Source organism: Ctenocephalides felis, unplaced genomic scaffold (genome assembly GCF_003426905.1).
Source record: "Ctenocephalides felis isolate EL2017-DRISC unplaced genomic scaffold, ASM342690v1 CF-g0.4_SCAFFOLD_02421, whole genome shotgun sequence".
In the NCBI taxonomy this organism is placed as follows: Eukaryota; Metazoa; Arthropoda; class Insecta; order Siphonaptera; family Pulicidae; genus Ctenocephalides; species Ctenocephalides felis.
Genome location: NW_020538575.1, coordinates 23572 through 35784, shown reverse-complemented (window position 1 = coordinate 35784; position 12213 = coordinate 23572). Strand labels below are relative to the sequence as shown.

The 12213-nt window shown below is 22.8% G+C and overlaps 2 protein-coding genes across 2 annotated transcripts; one reads left to right on the top strand and one right to left on the bottom strand.

Annotated features, from left to right (window-relative positions):
- Positions 1–261: 261 nt before the first annotated feature.
- Positions 262–3925, top strand: LOC113380857 (zinc finger protein 710-like). Its single transcript, XM_026619922.1, has 2 exons — positions 262–771; positions 3920–3925. The coding sequence occupies exons 1-2, from the start codon at positions 262–264 to the stop codon at positions 3923–3925; spliced, it is 516 nt and encodes a 171-aa protein (XP_026475707.1).
- Positions 3926–10454: 6529 nt separating this feature from the next.
- LOC113380856 (spore wall protein 7-like) lies at positions 10455–11228 on the bottom strand. The gene has a single exon (XM_026619921.1). It carries the CDS (start codon positions 11226–11228, stop codon positions 10455–10457), a length of 774 nt encoding a protein of 257 aa, XP_026475706.1.
- Between the last annotated feature and the right edge of the window lie 985 nt (positions 11229–12213).

Below are 12213 nucleotides of genomic sequence, written 5' to 3'. Positions count from 1 at the left end.
ACCTCGATGCGAAATACTCATATGTTTTACTTACTATTTTGAAGTTCTAAATAATTAAATATATCATCTCAAAAAAACTGCCTAAAATAAATTATATAACTACTTTTATATAAAACAAACGTAGTGAGCATTATTATAATAACATATTTATCAAAATTAATGCCCAGTGCACATGAATGCCAGTATTTCTTGTAACATATTTTCTGTCAAGCTTTTATTGTAAGGTAAACTTATTTAAACATTTTAGTTTTAGCACTAGCCATGTCGGAGGAAACAATTATGTCTATGAATGATCAGGCAATTAAAATTGAACCACCAGAATATTCACCAGAAGACATTAAACTCGAAATGGAGGATGGATTTGATGATCATGATGTTACTGTTAAATCTGAATCGTGTTCTGAAGATGGTGATACGTGTTTAGAAAGATTCATGAATTCTGAGGTTACAATTGAAGAAGAAGTCAAACAGGAGTTAGTTGAAACATCAACTTATGAATGTGACGTTTGCAATAGTGGGGTACGTCCCCATGAATGCGATATATGCAAAAAGAAATTTACACAATCAGGTAGTCTGAAACGTCACATTCTGATACACAGTGGGGTACGTCCCCATGAATGCGATATATGCAAAAAGAAATTTACACAATCAGGTCATCTGAAACGTCACATGCTGATACACAGTGGGGTACGTCCCCATGAATGCGATATATGCAAAAAGAAATTTACACTAACAGGTCATCTGAAACGTCACATGCTGATACACAGTGGGGTACGTCCCCATGAATGCGATATATGCAAAAAGAAATTTACACAATCAGGTCATCTGAAAAGTCACATGCTGATACACAGTAGGGTACGTCCCCATGAATGCAATATATGCAAAAAGACATTCACAGTAAGAGGTCATATGATAAAACACATGCTGATTCATAAACGAGAGCATTCCTATAAATGTGAAGTATGTAATAAGGAATTTACTCAATCGAAGGATTTGAAGAGACACATGGCACTTCACAGTCAGAAGCGTGTATGTTATTTCGAGCATTTAAGTATTATTTAAATTTTAAAGTATATCTTAAGATGGTTTTATAAAGTATAATAAAAAATTAATTTTCTAATAATTTAACCCAAAATAATTTTTTATTAGTAGTCAAATAAAATAATAACTTTTATATCAATTGTATTGTTATTGAATTCATCTAAAATTTTTTTTGTATAAAAATAATATTTTTGAAATAAATTGGTTTTAAATTTGGTACTCAACCTAAATGATGTGTAATAATATTAGTTTTGAACATTTGTTTATAAATCATGTCTGTATCTTAAAAAACTTAAATAAAAAACGATAATTAAAGTGTAATTTTAAAAATAAATATGATATCGATAAATATGTTTTTGATATTTGTCAAAAAATTTCAAAATAATTACAAAATACTCAACAAAAACAAATAATTTGTATTTAATAACCAAAAACTCAAAAAAATTTCTTATTTTCAAAAATACTAAAATAGTAACTCACTTTTAAAATGTTATCTTTGTTGCATAGCAAAGTCATATAGATAATTAAGTTAGATTGCGAAGAATTATTAAAGATTTAAAATATTATATCTAGTATTTTATGTTTAAATTGTGCTAGTAAAAAAACATTCAGAAGAATATAATCTAGCTAATAATATTCTTGCCTTTAAATATCTCATTGCAATATTTATGTGTCATTAATTAAATTTATTAAAACGCATTTATTAATATAAAATATTGTCTTGAATAAGGGGCAAAAGAATAAAAAGCCTTTAGTATTTAAATAGCCACTGCAAATATAAAGTTTTATAATTTTACGAATTTTTATTTAAAATTAAAATTTTTTATTAGGTTATAAATATATAACTGTTTTTTATTAACGTAAGACATGTTTATTCTAGAATGTAAAAATAGAGTCAATAAAATATTTCTGGATATTTAAATATCAAAAAATTTTTTATTATTAGTGTTTATCTTTATTTAAAAATACATTGTAACAGCAGTATTTTAAAATAAAAAAAAAAATAAAGCGAATTACAAATCGTAACGCAAAAACCAATATGTTTAAATAATAATAACCATTCTTTAGTTAATTTAGTATAAATAAAAGATATAAAAATTTCAGCCTGGTATATTTTAAAAAATAAAAAAAGCAGGGGTTTAATTTATAAACTTGTAAATCACATATCATTTTTTTTACCAAGCAAAAAGTTGAAAAATCGAAAGTATATATATATATATAGGATTTCAATTAATTTATCTTAATTGTTTTAGAAATTTATAAATTCTTTTACAAACTTTTGCTTCATTGGAAATAAATGTTATATAAAAATATCTGAGTTAATCTAATAAGTTTATGATAAACTTTAATATTTTAGAAACAAAATTTTTAGCTTAAAACATTACGGAAACATTTGTTTGAAGTCTAGATGACTTTTGTTTTAATTTAAAAATGAAAAAATATAAGGTACCAATACAAACAGAATCAATACTATTTATAAAAAACACAATTTATATGTAAAGTTTATAATATTAGTTCAGCATTAGTGGGTTTTAAATTATTTAAAATACAATCATGAAAATTTCTTTTGTTGGTTTATCCATATACGACCTAATGATATTTTAAAAACAAGATAGATATAAGATGAAACAAGATCAAAATAATTTATATCGATGACAACCTCATAGTTAAAAAGATAAACAAAAAACAAATACCTTTTTCATAGAAGAATATTTTGTTGGTTTTACTAAAGTAAGTGACTTATTACCAACAATCAAAATTCTAAAAACCTCTATCTTTAAAAATAACGGTTTATTAAAATTTAAATTGTAGGTTAATACTTATATTTATAAATTTAACATATTTTAGAAAACCTCCAAGAAAAAAATATAGAATATGTTAAAATTAAATCATTGAAGTCCAAATTACCTTATTAACAGATTTAAGGACTAGTTAGCATACGAGTATAAATTTTAAATCAAATCTGCAGGTTTGTGTTGGTAAATAGCATATTTTATATTCTAATTTCATCATTTTTATTATTAGCATCTCACTTTTTATTTTATCTTTAATGTTTTTAAATTTATAAATAAATCAAATAGATTTATTAATTTGTTGAAGTAAATAGTTTCAAGCAAATAAATTTTATACTTTAACAAAAAAAAGTAAAATTTGTTTTAATAATTACAGCATAAATGTTAAAATCGGTTAATAATCTTTTAAAAGTATTAAAGATTTATTTTGTGCTGATTATGATTTAAATTTACAAACTTTACAGATTGATAATTAATTAGATTGCTTAAATACAGATAAAATTAGCATCTACCTTTTTATTATCTTTATGTTTTAAATTTATAATAATCAAATAGATTTATTAATTTGTTGAAGTAAATAGTTTCAAGCAAATAAATTTTTATACTTTAACAAAAAAAAGTAAAATTTGTTTTATTAATTACAGCATAAATGTTAAAATCGGTTAATTTAATCTTAAAAGTTATTAAAGATTATTTTTGTGCTGATTATGATTTAAATTTACAAACTTTACAGATTGATAATTATTAGATTGCTTAAATACAGATAAAATTTTATTCAATACAAAATAATATAATAACCTTAATATTAGTTATTGTTTATTATTTTTTCATTATTTTAGTTCTTATACATTTAAAAACTTTGAAAAAATTAATACACACCTAAAAATTAAAATGTATTTAAATATATTAAAATTAAAAAAAATTTAAATTATCTTTTGAAATTCTAAAACTAAGTTTTTCACTATAAAATCTAAAAAACAACCCATAAAAAAATATTTTTACAACAATCTAAATATTTTGTAGAAAAAACATACATGGCTTATCTAGCAACTATTCTATTTATTTGTGTTTAATTATTATATTAGGATTAAGTTTTTGATTTTGAAGAAAAAACTATAAATAGAAATAAAGATTTGTTTTTTACAAAAATATGATTTAAAAAATTAACTAAGAATGTTTTGAGGATATTTTTTCATGTTACTTAAGTTTTAAAAATTTTTACAAAAAAACTATATATATTTGAAGTTTTTATTATTTATTTGCTTTTATTAGCAGAGAATTTTGCGTCTTCAATTCAATAAAAATAGTTACAAGTATACTTAGATAATAACAATGCAAAACGAAATAAAAAGTGTTATTCTAAGTTTATGTACAAAAAACATACATTCATTAGATAGTCTCATTTAATTTAATAATTAGAAAAAAAACTTCAAATAAAAAATGTTTATAAATTGAATGACATTTTATTTATGCACTTATTTGTGAAAAGCAAAGAAATATAAAAACAAAATGAAACTATTCCCTGGTAAAAAATCTTTTTATGTTAACTAATTAAAATCATATTGTTAAATTTTAGGGAACCGATGTTTTTATTATGTATAAAGTTTAATAATAATATTTGTAATATTTAAGTCAGTCAATTATTATTTAAATTTACCACTCTTTTATATAAAAAACACGTTACTTTATTTGCAAAATATTTATAGAAACAAAATTATTTTTGTATTGAATTTTTAGTTAAGCTATTAAATCATACAATTTACTATAAAAGCGCAAGAATTTTTACTTTCAATTTATAATAGAATAAAAGTTTTTTTTGGGTTGTTTTTTATTTTCATTTTTGATTGTTGTATTTCATGAAACTAGGATGTTCATTTTTAAACGCATTATGGAAGTGAATAAAATATCATCTGTATAGCATCTATATATTAGAATCTTAAAGAGTTATGATGACAATTTTTTATAAATATATTATCATAAATACAAAGAATAAAAAACTACAATACTATTTGAATTGTAAATAAATCATTTAATAATTGTAATCAATATGTGATTACTAAAGCTTTAGCATTTAAACAAAATTCACTTTTACGTATACACTTTACTGACCTTTTAAGAATATATCTTGAAACGCCGACATATATAAAAATTTAAATTTATTTACATATATAAAACCATTTTTAATAAAAAAAATATTTTAAACATATTATAAATTTTAATAAAAGTAACATGCATAAAAATAAATAAATAAATATCTATAATATGATATTTTATCAACACCGAAAAATAATTTAAATATTAACAAAAATTGTATTTTTATACAAGAGACTTGAGTGATGTATACGAAGTTTGGTCGATAACACTTCTCAAAAATCTAGTTTATTTAGAATTTATGTATTTATAAACAAATCGCTCTTTTTATATTTCTCTCAAATATTAATAATAAGATTTTACAATGAAAACATTTACTATAATATAATAGTTTTTAATTTATCAAGCTATTGTGCTCATCTGTTAAAATATTTCACTATATCATTTACAAATATTTTAGCCTCAAAGCATCGAGGTATTTTATAAGCAATCGGTATGATATAATTAAAATTAAAGCTTAATAATCTTTAAATATTTTAATAAAGTTTGAAGGGTATTATATGTTTTCAGTTTTGTAAAATAATCATATTTGTTGAAAAAATAATATTTATACTATTTATAATCCTATATAATGTACAGATACAGTATTTATTTGTTAAAGATTTTATTTTAAATATTATTTGTTTTTGTGTATTTTACTTAAACCTATAATATCAAGTTTAATTTTTCGAATCTTTATTAATGTTTATTAATACCAATTTTATGAAAGAAAAAGACAATTGGGATGACTGTATTGATGAAATGATCACCAAATGGGAATCATTCGAACTGTTTGAACCAGAAGAAGACAATTTTATCAAAAAAGAAGAGAATTTAGAAGATTTAAAAGAATTAATCACAAAAAGAGAATAAAAAACAGTAAGAATAAATTAATTTTATTGATTAACCCAAAGTAAGCTTCAATTCTTTTATAATTTTATCATTTATTTTGTATTCGTTGTCATTGTTACATAGCAAAATCAAATCTTTATATATCATTAAAATTTAAATAAACGACATATATTTGCATGCATTTTAAAGGTTATAGCACTATAAGATACAAGTATTGCGTGCTTCTCCTGTGACTATAAGAAAATTGTAAAATATAAAAATAGATCAGTAGTAAAGCTATTCAAAAAATTAGAATCTTAAATTTACCATTTAAAATTTTATGAAATGTTATTATTTCATATAATTGTTGTAAAACTTTTCATCTAATACTTTCTTTTTAAATTTAATCTCTTTTAAATTAAACACAAGTATATTTAATAGTCTGTTCTTCTGTTTATTTGCATATAATGGTCGATGGCTGACTTTTCAGAAAAAAATAAATAACTTTGCTGTTCTTTCATTTATTTTTCTTAAAAGAACAAATTTCAAATTGAAAAATTATAAAACAGTCTCAACAAATATGAAAATTTATTCATATATTTATTATCTATTTCATAACATAATTTTTTTATTCAAATCAAGTTATTAGGGTAGAAGTTGTTGAAGTATTTTATATTAAAATTTATGATAAACAATATAATATATATTTAAGAGTCTTTGGTTTATACGTGTGAAATTAAAAACTTTTTGTTTTTTAAATACCTAAAAAGTATGTTATCCTTGTGATTAAGGTACATTTGTTTTTATAAGACTGAAAAGAAGAAAGTAAAAACATTCCGTGTGAAATGTTTTGATTGTTCTGGATGATAAAAAACAAAAAAACTGTATTATAAGATAAGTTATATTTTTAAAGCTTTAAACGCTTCTGTTTACCATATTTTACTTTTAATCTTGATATATCATGTTTGATTCAAAATAAAAACAAAATATTTTTGTTTGAAGTTTTATTGGGGATTATTAATAAGTATAATCTGGTAAGTCAAGTCTTAAAAGTATTTCACTAGATTATAATGTGGTTTTAATTTAAATGAAAATAAAATTTATGATTTGAGATATAAATTAAAAATCTGTCAATCAGTATAAAACTATGAAATATATAGATTATTTTTTCTTGCATATCTTTTTTCTAATTACATTGCCGATCGAATAAAGATTTAAAAATTCCATGTATGAAAGTTAAATAAAATTTTAAACGATTAGAATCAATTGCTTTGGTTGAATTGGAGAATGTGAAATGTCTTTAATGAGAATTTTAAACAATAAAATTATTTTATTAGAATTTTTTACTTTTCTAAATACTCTAAATTTAAATCCGAGTATGTTCATAATTAATCATATAAATCACATATCTTTGACATTTACCTTATAATATGTAATTTAAAAATAAATAATTGCAGCAAATAAATTATCAAATTTTTAAGAAGAATTCTAGAAAATCTCAATATTTTAAAAATCAAGATTTTGATTATTTTAAAATTAAGATATTATTTTTTTATAGTTTAGTGTTTTATTTGCATTTAAAATCTAGAGATCCAAGATGTTTTAAATAAGAAAAAATTGAACAGTAGAATTCAAAACCCAAAATCCATTTAAATTAAATCATTTTTAATAAACTCTAATAATAAAATAATTTAGTAAAATCTAATAATAAATTTAAAAAATAAATTTAATAAACTCTAAAAATAAAATAATTTAGTCCTTAAAAACACCTCTGGAAGTTGTTGGTTTGGCTCATTAGGTATCAAAAAACAAGTTTCTTAGCTTTCAGTGTTCAAGCAAGATTCTAACGCTGATAACTGATCAGAAAACTTTTCAAAAGGAATGTTTAAATAACTGATGATTTTCTTAGCTTTTTTCTCTGAATCCATAAAATTAAAAATTATAAAATTAAAATTCATTAATTAATTCCAGCGTAAATGTAAATTAATCTGAATCGCATTGATCTTCTTTATAAATTATTTTTCTTAAATTAGTTCTTAATGGCTCTTCACATTGATCAACGGCGTATTCTAATTTATCTTTAGTATTTTCGAATAAGTCTATTGATTTTTTAAACACTTTCGAATAAGTCCAATATTGGTTTGTATTATTGGTTCAAAGTTATCTAATATCAGCGAAATAAAAAAATTTCTATCGTATTTTTTTAATGATTGGATTGAATAATTGCCAAGTGGGTGTGAAATCAGTAAAGGTGCATATTTCTCAAAGTAATCAACAACTAATTTTTTGTAAATTTGGGGTTGTTACTAAATTTAAAATTGTTTGAATACGTATGCTCCGTATTTTGTGGCTGATATTGGTCCAATATCATACTCTAACTCATCTATCAAAAATTTTAATTGGTCCTGGTTGATGGATTTCAAAACATATTGCATAAAAATGTTTGATTGAACACCCACACAAAGTTCTTTAGCATTTTTTAGGATGCAATCGAAATCACCTTGCTTGAATGATTCTTCTATTGATTCAAGTTCTTGGTTTGAGATCTTTTTAAAAATAGTACCAAAGAAAACTATTCTATCGTTAAATTCGTTAAAAACTTCATTTTTCATATAATTTGAATTACTTTCCAATGACATGTTAAATTGTTGTTTATATTTTCTAAAACTTTGATTTTTTCTGTTTGATTATCATTTTTTTAGGACAAATGTCTCTGTTAACTTCCACGTTTACCATTTCTTCATAGTATTTTAATTCGCTCTTCTCTCTATCAGATGCATATTTATTTTCAAATGACATCGAATGATTACATTTGTTTTCGGTATAAAAAATTAATGCATCAGTCACAGTTGCAAAATAAAGGTATAACACATTTTTTAGTATTTTAGCTCTTTGGATTGATAAGTTGTTTTCTATTTTTTGAATAATGAGACATTTAAATAAGGTTTTGCGTGTGTTATATTTTTAGATACTTCAGATTCACATTGATCCAATTCTGTATCTGTGTTAATTATCTCAGAATATTCTAAGTTTACTTCTTTATTCTTTGAACTTGACATAGAAACAAAAGATTGCTCTGTTTCGGATATGATCTGATCATAACTTTTGCCATTATTCTCAGTTTGATTATTTGCAAACACGTTTATATTGTTTGCATTTTTTAATAAAGATGTTTCAAATAACGTTTCCTCTTCTTCTATTTCATAAACGTACGTCCCAATAATTACTCTGATTATATTAGTAGGTTTTTCTATTACACCAGGATTTTTCATATAGCACTAAAAAATTTTTTTATATCTTTGTAAAGACCAGTGATTAAAAAATATTTTTCAATTTTCAAATATTTGTCAATCAAATTTTACTACTTTATTAATTACAAATCTTTATTTACTAAAAAATACTTTTATACATAAAATAACTTATTACAGTGTATTTTTCATTAGTATATGACAAATGAATTTAATAAAATGAAAGTATTATTTTAAATCTTAATTTTTTACCTAAAAATTAAAGTAAATAATTTTCACGAATTAGATATTTTTAACTGAATTATCTTTTTCTTGTTTTGATAATTTCACTATTTTGAACGAAATTCAATCAAGAAAAGTTAAAATTTTAAAAAATATTTTTTAGTTTTGTAGAATAAACAATTAAAAAATCTTTTTTTTACAAAGATTAAAGATAAGTATTTATTGTATAATGTCTTTTATAATTTAATTTTCTTATAAAAGCTTTCTAAACTACTTTAATAATCATTTAAGTATCTCAACTCAATTTGCTTTCATAATTAAACACTTTGTTCTAACTATGATCTTTTCTTTTATGATCTTGAGTATTAAATAAAGTTTTTTTTAAAAAAGATATGTCTTTTTCTACCTTAAAATATTCATTTTTATTTTATTTCTTACATTGTTTATGATAATTAAACTTTTCTTTTGGTTAAAGATAGTAATGATTTACCAATATATCATCTATATATGATAGAAAAATAGTATTAGTAAGAAATATATGTAAAAATATGTTTCTATATAATTAGGTATAGATTAAGATAGTGTAAATTTATACATACTAAAACCTATACTTGTGCACTCTATTGACAGCTTAAGTCTACCTTAACTTATGGCATTGGTTACTCAAACATATAATCTTTCTAAATTTTGTTCATAAAATGATTTTATTTGTAAGAAAAATCATATTAAATTTCTTAATCAAGTAAATAAAATTTATTATTTTTTTAAAGTTAATGTAATTTTTTACAAATTTAATTCAAGGATTAAAAATTATAAACTTAAAAATTAAATATTTTTTGTTGTATTTTTAAAAAGTGTTTAATTTAAAATACTTATTTTGTAAAAGGAGGTTTTAATTTTTTGAAACTGTTTTTTTCTCTCTAGGCTCAAAAATACTTTCCAATTTTTCTAAATCAAATTTCTTTTTAGTATTATCAGACTTTTCTTTTATTTCAATATTCTTTGTTATCGAGTTAGATCCGTAGTTACCATGTTCTTTTTTATCCAATAAACAACTTTCAAAAAATAAAAGATGATCAAATAAATTACTTTCATAATTATGGCTTATTTTTTTTAAATTATTATTTCTAAAAAAGGAAATTAATACAAAATTATTTTAAAATTAGAAGATCTAAATTTTATTAAATAATTAAACTGCTCCGGTATATTTTACTAATTCAGTACCAAGAACAAGTTGTCCAATTTCACTCTTATCCATTCCCACGCATTGGTTAACATATTTACACAATCTAGGCCCAACTGAGGCATCGAACGATCCGTCACTTGCTGAAAAGGCGTGTGCACTTCCTGTTAGGGCATTAAGAATGACTCCTTTGATCAGAGCTCTTGTCTCTGCTGCTCCTTTCCATAATACCCCCATGACTCTACCACATCTAAGGTTTGAATAAACTGTTTCTAATTCTGAGGTGGATGAGATGTATGGACATGCCCAAATAAATAAATGGATACCAATATTATCAGTAAAACTTTGTTTTAAATAAAAAGAAAATGCCGAAGAAGTCCTCTCAATTACTGGCGAAGTTTTTTCGCATGAAATGTCAAATGCCGCATTTGTTCCCATAAAATCATCTGTGTTGTAACCGTCCAAATTTAAATGAAATTGTACTTTAAATTTCATCAAGAATACGTTTAGTTCGTCAATGATTGTACCAAAGTAAGCCTCTACGGACTCGGACTCTGCGATTGAATGTATTGATCTTATAACTAGATCCTGTGCATGTACCTTCAAATCAACTGTAAAGGTTTTATTTTCATCTGTGCAAGCCATGCTATCCACTGCCGCGGCAGCTATATGCTCAGCAGTAGCAGCAGCATCAACAGCGTTCTTCACTCCGCCATCACCCCAAGAAAATGACCATGATTCCGAAGTACAAAATATTAAGGATATATTTAAAAATAGCATTAATAACATAAAACTGGTCACTAAATTTTTTATATTTCCTTTTCTAAAACAATTTTGTTTTATAGATCAATAAATAAAAAAAGATTCTTGTTTTAAAAAAAAAACAGATTTTTCATTAGAAGAAAAACCACAATTTTTTTCTTCTAATTTGTTTAAAAAATCTTTTACAGCAAATCTTCATTTAGTTCATTTTTTTCTTTTATTAAATTGAAGTAAGCTTCTATTTCTTTTGAAAAAAATTTTCACTTAAGTATAAAATTTAAAGAATTCAAATATTTTTAATCCTGTAGGGCAAGTTATAGTAATCGCAAAAAAATTGAAAATTTTTATATATCTTTAAAAACATTTTGGATGTATGTATGTGTGTGTGTGTGTGTGTATATATGTATGTATGTATGTATGTATGTATGTATGAAGTCAATTTCGAATTGGTTCAATTCTAATAATCTTTTGCTCAATAATGACAAAACCCAAATTATGTTTTTTCGAACAGTTAATAGGATAAGTCATGAGATCAATTCTTTAACTATCAATAGCATTCAATTTGAATTTTCCTCAGTCTCAAAATTTCTAGGCATCCAATTACAAAAAAACTTAAACTGGGACAATCATATTCATTCCATACTTGTACCTAAGTTAACTAAAACCTGTTTCATGTTAAGAATTCTTAAATCAAAAGTTAGTTTAAATTGCCTTCTTTTGATTTATTATTCTAATTTCTATTCGCATCTCGCTTATGGAATACAATTCTGGGGATTCTCATCATCCTTAAAGGATATATTCAAAATACAGAAAAGAGCATTAAGAATAATTTTTTCCCTCAGTTCCTTATCCTCACGTAGGAATCTTTTCCGACAATATAACATTCTCACTGTTCCCTGTATATTTTTGCTAATTACGTTGTCATTCATAAAGAATAATCCTGAACGCTTCAACCTATCCTCCATGTTAAATTCCTATTATAAAATAAGAAATTTGACTATAA

Excerpts from the sequence above, each read along its gene's own strand:
- LOC113380857 (XM_026619922.1), top strand. The coding sequence starts at position 262 with ATGTCGGAGGAAACAATTATGTCTATGAATGATCAGGCAATTAAAATT.
- LOC113380856 (XM_026619921.1), bottom strand. The coding sequence starts at position 11,228 with ATGCTATTTTTAAATATATCCTTAATATTTTGTACTTCGGAATCATGG.